Source organism: Nematolebias whitei, chromosome 5 (assembly GCF_014905685.2).
Source record: "Nematolebias whitei isolate Nwh7 chromosome 5, NemWhi1, whole genome shotgun sequence".
NCBI classification, from domain to species: domain Eukaryota; kingdom Metazoa; phylum Chordata; class Actinopteri; order Cyprinodontiformes; family Rivulidae; genus Nematolebias; species Nematolebias whitei.
Window position 1 is genome coordinate 22,811,189 of NC_056502.1, and position 19,896 is coordinate 22,831,084.

Below are 19,896 nucleotides of genomic sequence, written 5' to 3' on the forward strand. Positions count from 1 at the left end.
AGTGGGCAGCTACAGTATGTAAGCGCCCGGGAAGCTGTTAGGGATTGGGCGTCTTGCTCAGGGACACCACGACATGTGGGCATGGCGGGGAGTTTAACGTGCAACTTTCTGGTCCCAAGTCAACTGACCTTCCTCAACACCATCTTGGTCATTAACTCATTTTTATTTTATTTTATTGCTGAACCATGCAATGAGACACCCTATCTTATAAAAACAAGTAGGCATGTAGAAATATAAATAGTAAAATGTAAAGAGTTTAGATTAAGATTGTGAATTATTTTTGTTGTGAAATTAAATTTACTGAATTTGTTTTGATGTTATGGAAGATGAAGTGACAAAAACGTGAAAATAATGATCATGTTTTGGTCAGAGCTGCATGAGTGAAAATTTCTAAACATAAAGTTAGACATTTCAAGAACTTTGTACAACTTGTGTTTCATACAAATTACTGATTTTATTTTTTTTATGTGAAAACAAAGACAAAACAGAAAAAAAGACATCATATAACACAATATATTGTTTTGAATTGTGTATATAAATTTAGAAAGAGATTAAAATAACAATTACCATAATTTCTCGTCTTAAATCCACACAGAATGTTTCCAGAAGTGTGCAGAACATGTTCCACCCCTTTAAAAACACAAGGGATTTCTTCTTCTTTTGATAACTAAATGAGTGGGCAGACTGAGCACATGAAAACATAATGCTCGATGGTTCAGGACAATGAGAGACCTAAAATTAAGGGGCCCCGATTTCCTTAATTTTGGGAGATCGGCCAATACTTACATGAGAAACCAATTTTACCGATTCTTTGTAGTTTTAACAACAATTGTTTGAACGTAATTTATATTTCAGAGCACTACCTCATGGCCAGTTAAAACAAGTCTGTATTGTTTCTATGATATTGTTCAAGAGTATGATTTTCAATAAAATAATACTGGAAAATTGAAGGTGCATTGTGACCTTATAACACCTGACAGTGTCGCTTATCAAACAAAAAGCTGAATCGGCAGGTCAGACTTTTTAGAGATCAGTGATCGGCCAGAAAACTGCAAATGGTGCACCCCTGCTAAAAATATCATGTTGCTCTCTTGTATGACAGCTGTCAGAATCCCAAACTGAGTTATTAGTTTGCTTTCTTTAAGCCTGAACATCAGAAATGTTGCAGAGATCAATCAGTTCACTAATGTGCATCAACAGCAACAGACAACAGGGCTGATCCTGGTCTGCCACATGCTCAATCTGCCACATGCTCAATCTGCCACATGCTCAATCTGTCACATGCTCAATCTGATCATAGAAACAAATATAGAAATCACCTGCGAAAGGCCTCTGACATGAACTGAAGTCACTTTTCCTGGAACATACAAGAACTGTGACTGCTCTGCTATGCTTTAAAAAAAAAAAGCAATCCTACAAGCACATATCTCTCAAAGACAGTAGAAACTATTCTCCTGCCACCAAAGTTCAAGTTTAAGTATCTTTATTGTCATTCACATCACATTGTACATGAGATGGAACAAAATTGTGTACTCACGGTTCCTTTTACACCCAAAGATAGCAAAAATATAAAGTATACAAAAAGAATCAGTAAGGATCTAAGATATACACTAAACGAACGCTAAACAATATGCTAAAAGATCTAAGTTATAAGTTATAAACACTAGCAATGTAAAATGATATGGTATATTAAACAGCAGCCCAAACATGAGTCTGTAGTGAGTAGATGGGTATGAATGAATACAGCAGCAAGAGATAGTCAGCAGCATGAGATCATCAGCATGGTTACGTCACATATCTATCACCAATTAAAGTGGCATTACAGTGATTTTCTTTTTTTTTTTTTCTTCTTACAGCGATTATCCCAGTTAGAGATTCATGAGTCTAACAGCTTCAGGGTAGAAGCTGTTCCTCAGTCTTGTGGTTCTACACTTAATGTTCCTCAACCTCCTTCCTGAGGGGAGTGGGACAAAAAAGTGAGTGTGCTGGGTGAGTGGGGTCCTTCATGATGCAGGTCTTCCTGTATCTAGAGGTGTAGATGTCTGTGAAGGTGGAGAGACTGACTCCAACAGTCTTCTGTGCAGCCTTCACCACTCTCTGCAAAGCTTTTCTTTCTGCAGCTGTGCAGCCTCCATGCCACACGTTGATGCTGGAGCACAGGATGCTCTCCACTGCACACCTGTAGAAGGAGGTGAGGACTGAGCTTCCCAGACCAGCTCGTCTCAGCCGTCTGAGGAAGTAGAGTCTCTGATGACCTTTCTTGATCAGGCTGGTTGTGTTGTTGCCCCAGCTGAGGTTGTTGTTCAGGTGTACACGCAAGTACTTCTAGGTGGAGACCACTTCCACCACAGATCCTCTTATGTTCACGGGGGTAGGAGTGTTTGTTCCTTCTGAAGTCCATGACTTTCTCCATTGTCTTTTTCACAATGATGTGAAGGTTGTTCTTCCTGCAGCTCTCCAGGTGTTCCGCCTCCTATCTGTAGCTGAACTCATCATTGTTTGTGATGCATCCAACCACCGCTGTATCATCTGCAAACTTTACAATATGACAGCCTGGATGGGTAGCTGCACAGTCATATGTGAGCAGAATGAACAGAAGGGGGCTCAACACACAGCCCTGAGGAGAGCCAGTGCTGAGGGTTATGGTGGAGGTGGAGAAGTTGTGGATCCTCAGAGACTGTAGTCTGTTGGTTAAGAAATCTAGTACCCAGTTGCAAATGGAGGGGGTTAGTGCTAGTGTGAGTAGTTTTTCCATCAAAAGGCAAGAAGGCGAGGATAATTTTGCATGTGTCAGTGGGTGTGTATTAGGAATGAGCGATATATACTGTACACGGTAGAAACGATAGAAATTGAGCCTACGATAGAGATCTGTCTTCTACCGGCTAACCGCATTAATGCTGTGTCTGAAGTAAAATCAGAGTTGTCAGTTTAATCATTACTTTTGTTTGTTGAAAACTGTGCATAAGTGGTGTTAAAGTCTTTTCTTCGAGGGCTAAGTGGCGAAGCTACAAGCTAACTACAGCCGGCTTGCCGTAGTGTTGCCGTATTCTGACGCATGCGCAAAACACTGCGTTCCGTCGAAAGTTGTTTTTTTTCCCATCGAAAGTTAAAGCAAGCGTTGGTCAGCTTTAGAGAAACCTGCTCTCTGATCTGTGAAAAGAACGCCGTGTTGTGTGATTTTACTGTGAGACCCTCTGGTCAAAGCCACAGACTCATTTTGTGTCAGTTCTCCATTAAAGCAGAAGGAGTCGCCAACTAGAGGGTTGGAGGGTGAAGTGTTTCAGTGTAAATTGCTGCTCTGTTGCTGTTCATTTCTGAAGTGAGACTGGAAACTGTTAAGAGTTAACAACATATTCTTTTGTTTAAAACATATGGCTAAAACTACATTTGATATATTTTGCTCTGTTTTGCACTACAAGAAAGAAGCCTAATACTTGATTTGTTTATTATTTAAAAACTCTCTGGATCTAGTAGTGGAATTTTTTTAATTCGAAACATATGATGGCAAAAGGACACCCAAAGCTTTTTTAGCAAGTTTTTTACCAAGAACATATCGCGATATATATCGTTATCGCCACCCTTCACAATACATATCGTGATATAAATGTTATGCCATATCGCACATTCCTAGTGTGTATGTGTTTTTTTGTGTCTGTCAGTTAGGAAAATATGTCATGACCCGGTGGAAAGGTTATAATGAAATTTTAAGACGGTAATCATTTGATGTTCATATACATTTGACGGACTTTTAGAGTCAGCAATATCCAAGATGGTTGCCACAGCTAAGCAGCTTTAGCAAACTCAAATCCAATTCAAGAAGCTCAACAGAGCTAATTAACATTAGCCAACAGAGAAAAATATTCAAACTTAAGCCTAAAGAATGCAAGCAGCTGTGCAAAACATAATTTCCTAGGTTTGGCTACATCTATAATTTCTCAACACAAGATGATCTTATTAATAAAATTCTGATGTCAAACGTGGTGGGCAATGTGCATTCATTCTAGACTTTGAATTTAAATGTATTTAAGCTTACATGAACAAACTCAACCTAGAATCATAATGAATCGTTTTAAAATGAAAAGGAAACAAGTCTGATCATGACTTCCTGACACCACAATAGTCAATTCATTTAACATCTCCCATGATAAAGAGAAATAAGTTACATTACTTCTAATGTGACAAAATAGATAAACTTTATTTCTAACATCTCACATCATCAATACCACTGACATACACTTTGAAACATAAATTTTTGTCTTTGACCACAATTAATGAAATATACACTTTGAGTGCACACTACAGTACTATGTACACAGTGAGTATATATATAATGCATTATATGTTTGGTTTTTTTTGTATAATTCTGGGGGTACATTTATATATTGTCATTATTATAATTTGAATCTACAAACACTATTTATTATTAAGAGTTCTGGAGAATTTTTGGATTTAATTAATTCCCCAAATCTCAAATAATGGAACACCATAACGTTTTTACCAAATGCTGGTATCTACATGGCTGTTTTCTTTATTTCGTCAGTGATTGAAGTAATATTTTTTAAATTATTGATTATCTGGCACCCCTTATGTGGGCCTACACATGAGTAATTAAGCCATACTTTTTTATTAGCTTCTTATGCCCAGCTGACCTCACTAAGGTAGATGGAAGAAATACATTTTCAATTGTTCATTACTTTTATTTGATCTACTGACTGACGTACTTACTGCGCATGCGCCTCGCCGTGTATACATCCTTTTTTTTTTAAACAAGCCCAAAAAGCCACAAATTGTTTCATTTTAATCCTCCACTTAAAGCTTTAACAACACGTCTGTGTAAAAATGGGAACATGGTGATGTAAAAGTCTGTTAAAGGACAAAAATGTTTGCAGAAAACGGTTTTAAAATAGGTTTAGACCTAAAACCTGTCGTGTTTAATATGTAAGAAACTGGATGACAGCATAAACTGAAACCAAAGTCTAGTTTCAGTTCATGAAATCAGACTTTCGTTGTGTCGAAAAGTTGTTAACACACAAACTTTTTGAAGATATTAGCGCCAACATCTTAATAATAAACACACGAGTGACGTCAGGTGAGACAAACTTACATATCTGGCAGCGTTCATCTTCACGTCAACTGGAATCCAAGACACAGAAGTAAGTTTCTGTTAACTTGTTCCCCTTTCCAAAAGTGCAGAGAAATAAATAAAAACCGAATATTATTTTCGAGGCAAATCAAAGTTTCTTCCTGTGATCCAAGGGAAACGGTACAGTACACCTGAACCTGATGTTTCCGTCACACACCCAAACTTAAACCCCGCCCATTTACCTGCGGGACGCCTATTTCACTAAGAACAAAACTTCCTTTTTACATTCGGTGTTTTTAAGTTGACTCATCATAGGGGACAATTGTTTAGTTTTTTTGCTCCTCCGTTTGGAAAATTATGTTTATTCTTAGTCAAGTCGTTGTCCTTATTTAGTTTAAATTATCATGTCAACAAATACTTCCTGGTATTTTCTTTGCACGTGCGCCCCCTGCTGGTCATTTGTGAAACCACAGCCAGGAATTTGAAAAGCTTTGTTGCAAAATAACAAACTCCATGCTCAATAATCCAGGGATACAATCCAACATTTTTCAGTCAGGTCATCTGGACAGTTTCTTTTTTTTGTGCTGAAACGTTTCGCCTTCGATCCAGAAGGCTTCATCAGTCAAGGAAACAACAAAACTGATTCTTCCTCCAACAGCTTACTCCAAAGTGGAACAAACCAGTTCTGCTTGTGATAAGATGGTCTCTTTGGTACGCCTCCTCCTCCATTGCCGGCCCTCTTCCTTGTTGACAGTCATGTCAAACTGGTTGAAAACAACAAAGTCCATGCTCAATAATCCAGGTACACAATCCAACATTTTTCAGTCAGGTCATCTGGACAGTTTCTTTTTTTGTGTGTGTGTGTGCTGAAACATTTCGCCTTCGATCCAGAAGGTTTCATCAGTTCGGTTTGCCGGTTTATCAGTTAACTGTCCAGATGACCTGACTGAAAAAATGTTGGTTTGTTGCAAAATGCTCACAACAGAAGCTGAACAATGAATGAATGAACAAATTAATGAATGAATGAATGTTTTAGTTTAACTAATTAATTCAGAAAAAATAGATCTTAGCATGTTTAAAAAAAGTAACAAGCTTTTTTTCATATTCTACCTCTTCTCTACTGTTAAATAATCAGTGTTGACTTTTTTTTTCTTTATCCTAGTTTAGCATTCTTGGCTATACTTTTACTACTGCAGATATGTGCACGTTACATTTACAAACACATACACACTAACACAGAAATATGTCCATGTTAACATTTGCATACATAAATGACTAAACGAATGCATGCAACTTTATTCATATATACATGCATCTACATACAGTATATCCATATCCATATAGACATATGCATGCATACATACTTCCTAAACGTGTTAACTTCACGTCTACAACACAGACTTGTTTACTCTTTATTCATTTCGGCTGCACAATAAATAAATGAAAAGATCCCGTAAAACATTTTATATACCCTCTGTGCACATAATGAACATAATTCATGATGTTGATGATGCTTAAAAGTGTTTAAGTGATGTTTTATTACTTTCATGTTTCCATGTGCTTAACATCCATTCATTGACCAGTGTTTGTCAAAACCCATGTCTGCTTAAAATGTGTTAAATAAATGCAGTACAATACAAAAAATGATTCATGACAAAGAATTACTGTGCTTTAATAAGGAAGTTTGCTTAATGAATGATTTTTTTGCAAATCTTTTTTTTTTTTTTGACTTTTTGAGTGGTTTCTGACCACGGCCCAGTCTGGCCTGTAATCACTGAGCAGTTTGAACTTCATGGCCAACTAAGCCTGAGTGAGGACATGAGCAGCAAGGAGGTCCAATATGCAAAAATAACTCCTCTGATTATTTTAAGAAGCCAGACGAAGTTTGCTGTAAAATCCAGACGTCTGCTGACGATGTTCAATTCAGCATTTGTTTGAAATCTGTCACTTTTTTTTTTCATTATGACATCATTACTAATTTAATTCATTTTCCATTTATATGATTTGTTTCGAATTAATGTACTTGAGCGGTGATTTGATGACGTTCCCCAAAAGAAGCCTCCTGTACAGGTACTGTAAGTTACAGCACGTTCGTCCTCACACAGGGGCTGGAGCAGGGTCTCTGTGGAAGACACAGTTTACTCTTTTTTTTTTTTTTTGGTTAAATGAGCCTCAAGTTCCAGCTTTAAGGGGTGTTTTGACTCGTTATCCTGCGGGATGTCTTTTAAAGCTCCACGGTCAAACTGCAAGTGTAAGACGCAAAAACTCCTCCAGAAATAAACGTTTCCACTATTATGGTTCAACACGTTCAACAGGCTGTGAAGAATTACGTTTTCCTCTCCTGTTAGTCTCTTGTCACAAACCTATAAATTCAAATGAAATCTTTATCCAACGTGGACATCGTCCTCTGAGACGTTTGTCTCTTTGTGCCAGATGCCTTTCAATGACTCAGTGTTTGTCAGGTTTTTTTTTTTTCTTTCTGGCTCATCATGTAACTTCTCCATTTTATACAAAGTACCTGGCCTTGCCACACACTTAGAAAATTTCATTCTGGCCTTAATTTAAAGCAGATAAAGCTTTGGTTCAATAAAACAAAACCATTTCTGTACCTTGCACTCGGCTATGACGCTCTGATCAACCTGTAAGAAACCTGCAGCTGGAAACTGGAAACCCTGACTAAGAACAGCTGCAAGATCAGTTCCAGCTGTTAGTCATCTGTGCGCAACTTAAGTGAATACAACTCAATGAAAACAAGTTTTGTTTTGTATGTTGATCACGTGTGCATTAATCCCCCTCAAATACAAATCGTGACTGAAGTTGAAGATCTCGTGTTCTTTAGGATGGAGCTGTTTTGATTAAATCTATTGTGCAAAGAATCTGCACAGGGATCAACACTTGGTATACGGGATGTGAAAGCTGCCGCCGTGTCAAATAGTAACACAATATCTACAAAACTAACTTATAGCCATTTTTCTATTAGCTAAGTTTGATTAGCTGTGGCTGCTCAGCGGTGTTAAAATGTGTTGACTTCAAAAGCTAATCATCTGTAGAGGTACATCCAATGAGTATTTCCTGAAACATTAACTATAATCCATCTCTTTTTTTTTTTGTAAATAAAATATGTTAATGACTCCAACAGGTAATTTCTAAATGTTAAATGTGCAAATGTGTTGGGGAGCTTTCTGGTCAGTACATCAGTTCTTGCTGTGTGCTGCAAGTTACAGTCAGGTTATCTAATCTTTATAGACAGAAAGGAAAACTATACTTTGAGTGGAAGGTTTATCTGTGAAAGATTAGATTTCTATTTCAAACAATTTAACACCTTTACGGCGATGTATTTAAATTCAAATTGACATAAGCACTGTGGATTATGTTTATTCTCTTGAAACAGATAAATTCAAGTAAGAGTTCAGACCTATCAAAGTGGGGTTCAGTTCAAACGTTATAAACAGTTAATATCTTACCTGTTCTAGATAATTCTTTGGATAACATCTGTTTGGAAAAATAGAGTGTGATTCTGCAAACGTACAGACAGCGTAGAATTTAACTGTTTATGTCAAACTTTTTTTTCATTCAACCTTTATTTAGACAGGTTAATCCCATTGAGCCTTGGGGACTCATTTACAAGAGAGACCTGATTTCAACAAAGAAGATGACAACAATAGACAGTTATAAAAGATGGCAAAAACAACATAGCAAAAACATCTAGATTCTAAGGTGAATGTAGAAAACTAAAAACAGGAACATGTCTGCATTAGTCCTTGTCAGGAGTCCAACAGATTCTTAAAGCCACTTAGGGAGGTCAAGGTCGAGAGCTTCAGATGTTTTTGTAAGATATTCCAGGAAACAGGAGCGGAGTAGAAGAAGGCCCTTTTGTCTAGTTCAGTCCTCACTGAGGGAACACTGCAGGTAATAATGTCCTGAGAGCGCACGCTGTAGCTGCACTCATGCAGAGACATATAGGAGGAGCTGTATGAAGGCAGCAGACCAAGAAGTGATTTAAAGATGAAAATGTACCAGAGGGAGAGTCTGTGTGAAGTTAATGGTGACCAGTTAACCAGTGAATACAGGGTGCAGTGGTGGGTACGATAATCACAGCCAGTTATGAATCTTAGTGCACCGTGATAGACAGCATCCAACATCTGCAGGGTTCTTGTAGGAGCGTTCATGTAAATAATGTCACCGTAATCAATGGAGGGAAGGAAAGTCACAGATACAAGGCGTTTCCTAGCGTTCAGAGTTAGACAGGATCTGTTACAGGATCTGTCTTTTAAGATGCTGCACAATGTATAGAGCGCGCAGTATGTGAATAACTCTCAACTACTACATCACCAAATTTTAGTTGAATATCTGTAGAGGTGACTTACAGTAAGTCGCAAACATTTTTGTGTTGGCCTCCAGAACCAGCAGCCTGCAGTTTTAGCCTTTCACCACCAGATGTCGCTGTTGACCAGGGCAGCAGAAAGGCCGCCCTGGGAAAAGCCTTTGATGAATACCCGCAGAAACAGGGCTTGGTTCTGCCAGGCTTCATCCTCATTACAGCCCGGCTGCCATTGGAGAGCCCGCTGGCGACGAGCGAGCAGGAGGAGAAAACGCACGAGACGTCCGTCGGCAGCGTCCATCACTTCAGCTCATGTAACTGGATACAGATATTTCACATTAGCGACTTAGTTACTGACTAAATAAAAGACGCAGAAGAGGGCGAGAAAATGGGGCATACCGCAATCCCTGTCCTGGTGGCTGTATTGTCCTATTGCGTGTGGGGAAACGTCGAGGTAAGACCCGAGGCAATCAGGTTATTTTTTATTTTTTATTTTTGTTTGTTTTATGTGTGTGTGTTTTTAATGGCGCATTGCAGTTTGCCTGTTTGATTAGCTCAATGTCAGTGCTTTTTATTTTCTTATTTATTTCACATATCTCCATATTACTGCCGCCACTCATCTGGGGCAGGTTTAATTTCTAAATGCACCCGGGAGAAAACATCCCATGTCAGCAGGAGGAATGACAAGAAGACATAAAAAAAAAAAAAAAAAAAAAAATGCAGTGATGGAGAAAATGATATGCAGCTTCTGCTCCTGCGTTCATTTATACTCATGGTGAGAGAGGAAGCTGTATGGGTGTGATTTACAGTACTCTCTGCATCAAACTGGGCCTGGTATCTGATAACATACAGGCAGCCTTTTGCCTCTAGAAGGATGGAGAACCCCCCCCCCCCCACCCCCAGCATCCCATCTGGGGCCTGTCAGAGGAGGGAAATGAGCTTCCATCCGTCCTTCATGAACATGATGCATATTCAGTGGCTCCTCTGTTCCGCTGGAGAATACGGCACAGATTAGAATCTCAAAGATGAAGCTCGCAGTGGGAATCAGGACGGTGAGGCACGATGACGCATCACCGTGCGCACACACCAACGATGGGCGGGATGCAGGGATGCAAATTGTGATCATCCGTCTCCGTCAATATGTGAAGGGATGAGTGAGCGTGGACACCGGCTGCCCCCCGAATCCCTTATTCCTCATCAGAAATTACAGCAAACTCACCATTTGATGAACTTCACCTCTCTTTCTCCACCCTTAAATCCATATTTGGGGGTGCACTTATGACTCGAGGACGAACAGTTATGGAGGTGATACAGAGCGATGAGAACAAGTGGGGGAGGATGAGTCATGATCTCCCAGCTGGAGCTGCAGCACCCGCTTCTGATTTCCAAAGGTGACTGTTCCCCCGAGTTCTCAAGGCGAGTCGTGCGAGATGTTTTATTTATTAGCCGTCTTCCACGGTGAGCCTGTAACAGCCGTGAAGCCTCTCCTTCCATTCAGAAAATATGAATTTGCTCCTCTAAGAGCCTTAGTGGGATTACTGCTGTATGCTGAGGAGCATGAGGAGACCTGCCCGTGAAGGTTTACACTGAAGATTAGGCTGCGAGAGGGTTGACTGGCTGGATTACACCGCAGTATTAGTCCTAATAAAACTGTCATCTTCCTTTTTAATTTGCTCAGCATTAATTCCATTAAAATAGAATGTGGGTATTGAATAAATTGTTGATTCCACACAGTCAGGGGATGAAAATGCTCCTAAATACGATTTTACAGACGGTTTTGCGACGCCTCAGTGCACATTTACTTAAATTTCTCTTACCTGCCGCTCTCAACCAATTTCATTCAAGCATTCAAGGTTCTTTATTGTCATTCACGTCACATGTGGTACATGAGGTGGAATTAAATTGTGTACACAGGATCCCAGTGTCATCCAACAACAGCAAAACTATAAAGTGTCAAAAGGAACAGTAAATAAAAATCGAAGATATATGAACGCCAAACGGTGCATTAAAAGAACACGCTAAACGCTAATAGTGCAAAACAATACACCGAACAACAGCAGCACATTCTCATAGGTTTGGTGCATGCATGATGCGAGCACTAACATAAACTGAGATTTATTCAAAGCATGCAACAAAAATGCAGAAACAAGGCACCAAACGTGAAAAAGAAATAAACCTACAGCAGCATGGTCCTACTGGCACAGTGGTTCTGATGACAGGGACGTTATCTTAGCAACACGGTCCAGTTAGCAGATACTGTTAGCAGCGTTAGCAGGTCCCTTCAGCAGCATGATGACAATAAGGACCTCAGCAACTGCCCTCCCAGACTGCCCTCCAGAACCAAGCGTGTCCGCAGAGTTCGGTCCGATCAGGCAGATGGAGGATCTTATTAGCAGCGTTAGCATGTCCCGTTAGCAGCTTGATGGTAATAATGACCGCAGCAGCTGCCCTCCCAGACAGCCCTCCAGAACCGGGTCCAGCAGACGGAGAACATCCAAGGTTCTCCCGCGGAACTGAACGAGTCTGTAGAGTTCGGTCCGTGCAAGCAGATGGAGGATCATGGGAACAGCAGCCATGACAGGCCTGAACCCGAGACTGGAAGGACTGAACCTCGATGGCACGATGGCAAGGCAGCGACACAGAAAGCTCCACAAATGTGGCGCGGTCATACCCGTACCGTGGATGTGCATTGTAGGCATTAAAAAAAAAGTTAAAAACAACAGGAACACAAAAAGATCGAGCTCACCAGGAGCCTGCGAAGCTGCGGCTCGGCTGAGCGCGGCCATCTTGGCTATTCTTACTAATTAAATCCACAGTTTTATGTGAGCGTATTTTATTTCTTTAAACAACACACGTTTGCATTTACACTACAACACAAACTAAAATGTCAACTTGCAAATTAAAGTACAACTCCAACATGACGAATCGAATGAAGCTCTAATCATGTATTCATATAAAAGTCATTAAACCCTGAATATTCAGTATGTTGTAAGGACTGTTGGAAAGAACGGCAGCAGACTGAGGTGACAACTCCTCCGTTTGCAGGCTTTGTCCCAAAGAGGAGAGAAAGAAATAAAACACTTATTTAAAAGTTAATCGCATAAAGTTTTTTTTTTTTTTTTACTTACCCTTTGCTTTTCATATTTTGAATTGTATTTATTAATCGCTTGTCTGATTTAAATGTTATTTATTTAGCTCAACATTATCGGCACAATTAACTGTTTCAGACAGGTTCATTAGCACCGGCAGGTGTTGTGTTGAATTGTGCTGCCCCATTGAGATATGTTCCCCCCACCCAAGTAAATTAGATTTCCAGCCACCAAGATGTGTTTTTTTCTGCTACATCAGACAAAAACAAGACATAAAAGGTCAAAGTTCATGTTCAATAATCCAGATTTTTAAAAATCCAACAAAGTTCAGTCAGGTCCTCTGGACAGTTTCTTTTTTTGTTGAGACATTTTGTCCTTCATCCAAAGGACTTCATCAATCCAAGGAGCCATGCTGTGTCCCACAAGCAGCACACTCTCATAGTGGACTTATCACCAGCAAACTGGGGTTTTTTTCCCACTCTGGGAGTTTGCTGCTTGTGGGACACAGTTTGTTTGTGGCTCCTTGGATTGAAGAAGTCCTTTTTTATGAAGGACGAAACGTCTCAACCAATAAAGAAACCATCCAGATGACCTGACTGAACTTTGTTGGAAGACATAAAAGAGAACAAGTTTTTATTTACATTTTACTAATGTTGTCTAAACACAAAAGAAGATAGTGGGGAAACAGATCTCAACACACTGGTCAGGAACAATCATATTAATCAATCAAAACTTAGCTCCACTTCTGATCTAAAAGTTTCCTCAAACGTTTGTTCTCTTGAAGATGTAGCAGACAGACAGCCTGTCCAACGTCACAAAGTGCATTTAGCGTTTAAACTTTTTGTTTTTCTCCATTTTTTGACGAGTTAGTTTGTGTGCTGCTTTCCGTTCAGGAAACCTTGAGGACACCACTCTTTTCGTGTTAGCTAATTTGAAGTTCTCCGATGCTTTAAACCACTTTGAAAACCAATTTTTTTTAAAAACTTGTTTTGTGTCGACACTGTTGCAGCCATGGCCTTTGTTCTATCCGCCATGATAGTTTAAAACTGCAGCTCAGGGGGAGCGGACCAGCGGGGGGGAAGAGAAGCTGTTGGTATTCCATGCTCAAAGGTGAAAAAAAAATCCTACAAAGAAACCATCTCATGACCATCATTGGTCCACTATGTAAATGTGCTCCTTGTGGGACTGAGTTTATTGTTGCTCCTCGGACTGATAAAGTCCTTTAGATGAAGGACAAAGCATTAGGCCTGTCACGATAACAAATTTTCCTGGGTGATTAATTGTCCCAGAAATTATTGAGCTAAACAATAATATCAGAGTCAGACTCAGAGTCAGAGTTTCTTTATTGTCATTCGCACCTCATGTGGTACATGTGGTGGAGCGAAATTATGTACACAGGGTCCCAGTTACATCCAACAATAAAATGTAAAAGAAAAACAATGATAACATCTAAGATATGAACTAAGAAAAACATCAACTAAATATACACTAAGCACTCATAACATAAAACATTGAACATCAGCACAAACATGAACATGAGTCTGTGTGAGCAGATGTGCACGCATGAACACATCAACATTGAAACAGATCAGCAGCAACATGAAACAGATCAGCAGCAACATGATATGGTTTTTCACAGTGATTATTATAGTTAGAGTTTCATGAGTCTAACAGCCTCAGGGTAGAAGCTGTTCCTCAGTCTAGTGGTTCTACACTTAATGCTCCTTAACCTCCTTCCTGAGGGGAGTGGGGCAAAAAGTGTGTGTGCTGGGTGAGTGGGGTCCTTCATGATGCAGGTGGCCCTCTTCCTGCATCTGGAGGTGTAGATGTCTGTGATGGTGGGGAGGCTGATTCCAACAGATTTCTGTGCAGCCTTCACCACTCTCTGCAAAGCTTTTCTTTCTGCAGCTGTGCAGCCTCCATGCCACACGTTGATGCTGGAGCACAGGATGCTCTCCACTGCACATCTGTAGAAGGAGGTGAGGACTGAGCTTCCCAGACCAGCTCGCCTCAGCCGTCTGAGGAAGTAGAGTCTCTGATGAGCTTTCTTGATCAGGCTGGTGGTGTTGTTGCTCCAGCTGAGGTTGTCATTCATGTGTACACCCAAGTACTTGTAGCTGGAGACCACTTCCACCGCAGATCCTCTTATGTTCAGGGGGGTGTGGGTGTTTTTGTTCCTTCTGAAGTCCACAATCATCTCCTTTGTCTTCTTCACATTGATGTGAAGGTTATTCTCTCTGCACCAGCTCTCCAGGTGTTCCACCTCTTGCCTGTAGCTGGACTCATCATTGTTTGTGATGCATCCCACCACCGCTGTATCATCTGCAAACTTTACAATGTGACAGCCTGGATGGGTAGCTGCACAATCATATGTGAGCAGAGTAAACAGAAGGGGGCTCAACACACATCCCTGAGGAGAGCCAGTGCTGAGGGTTATGGTGGAGGAGGAGAGGTTGTGGATCCTCACTAACTGTGGTCTGTTTGTTAAAAAGTCTAGTACCCAGTTGCAGATGGAGGGGCTTAGTCCTAGTGTGGATAGTTTGTCCATCAGGGTTTGGGGGATCATGGTGTTGAAGGCGGATGTGAAGTCCACAAAGAGCATACGGACGTAAGAGTTTTTCTGCTCCAGGTGGTTGAGCGCAGTGTGGACCACAGAGGAGATTGCATCCTCTGTTGATCGGTTCTCACGGTATGCATACTGATGAGGGTCCTCGTTGATGTTGATGGTTGTTTTGATGTGAGTCATGACCAGTTTTTCTAAGCATTTAGCGACTATCGGGGTGAGGGCCACTGGCCGATAGTCATTTAGACCAGTCACTGTAGAGCTTTTTGGGACTGGGATGATGGTGGCAGTCTTCAGGCAGGTGGGAACTGTCTCCAGGGTAAGTGAGGTGTTAAAGATGTCTGCCAGCACCTCACAGAGCTGATCAGCACATTCCTTCAACACTTTTCCAGGGATGTTGTCTGGGCCAGTTGCCTTGTGCGGATTAATCCTCCTGAAGGTACTCCTTACTTCTGCTGAGGTCATGCTGAGATGCTCTTCGTCCAGTGGTGAGGTGAGTCTGGTGCTGGGTGGTCTGTTCGGGTCTTCAAAGCGTGCATAGAACTTGTTGAGGGCATCAGGCAGAGATGGGTCTTTGGGGCATTGCTCACTCCTTCCTTTATAATCTGTTATGCACTTAATGCCCCTCCACATGCTCCGAGGGTCTTGTGAGATGAATTGACCCTCGATCCTCTGTGCATATGTGGCCTTGGCCCTCTTAATACCAGCAACCAGCTCTTTTCTTGTCCTACTCAGCTCCTCTGAGCTTCCAGACCTGAAGGCAGTGTTCCTGGCTTCCAGCAGGGTATGGACCTCTGCATTCAGCCAAGGTTTTCTGTTTGGGTAGCTTTTAACATTTCTGATAGTGGAGACGGTGTCAGTACATGTACTAATGTAACCCAGAACTGAGAATGTGTATTGGTCAAGATCAAGCGATCCTCCATTTTCAGCAGCTTCTCTGAAAACCTGCCAGTCTGTTCGATCAAAACAATCTCTCAGTATGGGGCCACTGTCCTGGATCCAGCATTTAACTTCCTTTTGTACCGGGCTGGAGCGTCTCGCAGGAGCCAGGAAGATTGAGATGTGGTCTGACAGTCCTAGGTGGGGGCGGGGTTCGGCTTTATATGCATCTTTTACGTTCGTGTAAACACGGTCCAGCGTGCGGTCTCCACGTGTCGGAATCGTCACATGTTGATTAAAGCTTGGGAGACAATCCTTTAGATTCACGTGGTTAAAGTCTCCGGCTACCACGTAAAGAGCCTCGGGGTGTTTGTTCTGCAGCGAGCTGATGATATCATGAAGCTCCTGCAGTGATTCATTAGCATTAGCGTCCGGAGGAATGTAGACGACAGAGATGAAAGTCACCGTGAACTCTTGGGGTAGATAATGTGGCCGACATTTCACTGTTATTTGCTCCAAAGCCTTCGAGCATGAGCTATTTACAACAGTACAGTTGGTGCACCAACTTTTACTCACGTAAATGCACACTCCGCCTCCCCGTGATTTCCCCGTTAGCTCGCTGCAGCGGTCCGCTCGAAAAAAAAGTCTGTCATCCAGCTGGAAGACTGTATCCGGCGTTTCGCTTGTAATCCACGTTTCCGTGAGGCAAAGCACCGCACAATATTGTTTGAAATTTGACAATAATTTGTAAATATTGTCAAATTTAAGAAGAAATGTTGGTTAATTTTTGTGTTTAGTACCTTTTTTGACCACTGGATGGCAGTATAAGACTGTTAGAACCAAAGGATGGATAGTGAGGGAGCGAGCAGCGTGTCTCTTTAAGAAAAATAGGAGGGAGGCCCCTTGACGTGACATGAGCTGTCTCTCGTTCCTGTTTTGCAGTTCTCAAAATGGTGGACGCTCTGTGTAGTTTGAGCTCTTTAGCATAGCATTTGTCACAGAAAGCTTTTAATAAAAAAAATCAGTAAACAAGTTTTCAGCTTCCAAAAAAGTTCAGTCTGGTCCTCTGGACATTCAAAAAAAACCAAAACAAAGCAAAAATTTTTGAATGTCCAGAGGACCAGACTGAACTTTTTTGGATTTTTCTACCTGGATTATTGAGCATGCATCAGGATAAGTTTTCAGCTTCTTTTTGCAGAGAAAAACAACTTTTTACACAAAGGCACGGGTTTCAACCATGAATTTTGGAGCTTCGACAAGACGGAAGCTTTTTCCGAGGTCGGCCTGTTAGCTTAGCTTCTCAGCTTAGCTGCTTTTAACGATCCAAAAAACAAAATTTTGGACGGTTAAAACAGATTTTAAAGAGAAAATAGAAAGGGAGGGATCAGTGAAGAGCACCGGAGTTGAACCTTTTGTCATCCAGTGTCTTCAGTTGTAGACACAGAGAAACGATAAAGCCGATAAATGAAAATGAGGTCGATAGTTTTCATTTATCATGCGATTAATTGATTTGTTGTTCATCGTGACAGGGCTACGAAACGTCTCAACAAAAAAAAAGAAACCGTCCAGATGACCTGACTTAAGTAACTTTGTTGGGTTTTGGTATTTCAGTTGATATGTTCAAGAAACTAAACGATGAAGCCCTAGTAATTATATAGACAAAAAATATTAATGACGTTGACGAATAATCACTTCAGCCCCACTGAGCTTCATTTTTAACGTTGTCTTGTTTATAGTGTAAATTGTCATAGAAGTCCTGTGATGTCAGCTAAAACAGAACTTACTCGGCCGCATTGGAGGCTGCTTTTGAATGAAAAGCCTTAAATATTTGAAGCTCGCCCTCAATGAGAATGACGTATGTGGATCTCGTCACGCTATGTGAATTAAAAAATATATTGTTTGCTGCTGTAATGAAACATCAAAGGGTGATTTTCGATCAGTTTACAGCTCGTTATGTCCTTCAGCTTTAACGGGCTGTTGATTCAAATCAATGATCGTTACACTGAAGAAGAGAGGATCTTTTTTCCACGTGAAGTACTTTTAGACCGATATGTACCTGCCAATAAAAACAAAAACCTTTTAATATAACAATATTATGACGGGAGTGTGGATTGTAAAGTTTAGTGGCCAAAGAGAGGCAACTATATTGATCTTGGGCGATCGGTTAAGGATTATCCACACTCTCAGAAGTTTGCTTATTCTAACAACAAAACAAGTTTTTAACGTCGTATTTTATACTTCTCTTAGTATCTATTTTAAGGTAAATGTATAAAGATGAGCACCTTTTATCACTTCTGCAACCATCTCCTTCTAGATGTTTGCACAAAGAAGTGTCCAAACCAAAGCCGAGGACTGTGTCCTGCATTGAGTAGTTAGAGATCCAAATATTTAAAAGACTAGAAGCTTTTAATTGCCAGAGTTGCTAAAATGGGCTCATGTGTTAATTAAGGCAAGATTCTCCAGAGTTTATCATAATTGAACATCTAAAAAAGTTAAATCTGGTCCTCTGGACATTCAAAAAAACAAAACAAAGCAAAACAACAAAAAAATGTAGAAACGTTTCGTCTCTCATCAGAGAGACTTCCTCAGTCTGAGCTGCTGTTTTCAGCTCAGTCTCTTAAATAGCACCTTCTCAGAGTGGATCAACCAGTTTTGCTGCTGACATCCAAAACCAGCTGATCACATGCTTTTGCCATGGCCACAAAGAAAAATCTTGTCAGAGTTTAATTTGTCCCTTTTAGGCTACCGTAGTAACAGTGAAGTAATGCTGCAACTTTAAAAATCAGCAGGGTTTGCTAACAGCTGTTCTCAGTAACCTGGCAAGTCATTGTGTTTTTCAAACAGTGCAACATGAGGTGGTACAATTCTACCTCTGTGACTGATTTACTGACATCTGAACTACACAAGTGCAAATTAAAGGTTTATTACTGCAACTATCACAACTTCTCATGTGTGAGGTAGCCATGTTGAGTTTAAATGTCAAGCCAGGTGAGAAACTGACTAAATCTGAATCCTAGCTTCTAAGAAGCAACATTTTTCAGTCAGGTCGTCTAGACAGTTTCTTTTTTTTGTGTGCTGAAACATTTCACCTTCGATCCGGAAGGCTTCATCAGTCAATGAAACACACAACACAAAACTGTATCTTCCCCCAACAGCTTACTCCAAAGTGGAACAAACCAGTTATGTTGGTGCTAAGATGGTCGCTTTGGCATGCCAGAGACTTTGTTAGCTTCTAAGATGATTTTTCCAAATCAGAAATTTCAACTTTTGAGCACAAATTGAACACACCATAAGATCAGGGTTGAGAGTAGGCCTGTCCCTATAAACAATAAATCAATTAATCGCATTATAAATGAAAATTATCGACTTCATTTTCATTTATCGACTTTATCGTTTCTTCGTGTTTCACTCTTTCTACTGAAGACACTGGATGACAAAAGGCTCAACTCCGGTGCTCTTCACTGACCCCTCCCTTTCTCTTTTCTCTTTAAAATCCATGTTAACAATCCAAAATTGCGTTTTTGGATTGTTAAAAGAAGCTAAGCTACGAGCTAAGCTAAGAGGCCGACCTCGGGGAAAAAAAACCTCCGTCTTGTCGAAGCTCCAAAATTCATGGTTGAAACCCGTGCCTTCGTTAAAAAGTTGTTTTTCTCTGCAAAAAGAAGCTGATAACTTGTTTACTGATTTTATTTAAAGCTTTCTGTGAAAAATGCTATGCTAAAGAGCGCAACCCACACCGAGTGTTCACCATATTGAGAACCCAATAGAAACAACCCATGTCACATCAAGGGGCCTCCCTCCCATTTTTCTTGAAGAGACACACTGCTCGCTCCCTCACTATCCATCCTTCGCTTTAAACAGGCTTATACTACCATCCGGTGGTCGAAAAAAGTACTACACGCAAAACAAATTGAACATTTCTTCTTAAATTTGACAATAATTACTAATTATTGTCAAATTT

At 40.6% G+C, this 19,896-nt stretch overlaps 2 protein-coding genes across 3 annotated transcripts in view; one reads left to right on the plus strand and one right to left on the minus strand.

Moving 5' to 3' along the window:
- zmp:0000001114 (suppressor of tumorigenicity 14 protein) overlaps positions 1-5,337 on the minus strand; it is a 42,001-nt gene extending 36,664 nt beyond the window's left edge. The window contains exon 1 of the mRNA XM_037676383.1: positions 5,105-5,337. Within this exon, the coding sequence (XP_037532311.1) occupies positions 5,105-5,122 (18 nt within the window). The 5' untranslated portion in view covers positions 5,123-5,337. The remainder of the gene's footprint in view (positions 1-5,104) is intronic.
- A 4,250-nt stretch (positions 5,338-9,587) lies between these two features.
- aplp1 (amyloid beta (A4) precursor-like protein 1) overlaps positions 9,588-19,896 on the plus strand; it is a 70,729-nt gene continuing 60,420 nt past the window's right edge. For both annotated transcript variants that reach the window (XM_037676361.1, XM_037676362.1), the window contains exon 1: positions 9,588-9,858. In XM_037676361.1, coding sequence (XP_037532289.1) covers positions 9,793-9,858 — 66 coding nt within the window. In that variant the 5' untranslated portion in view covers positions 9,588-9,792. The remainder of the gene's footprint in view (positions 9,859-19,896) is intronic.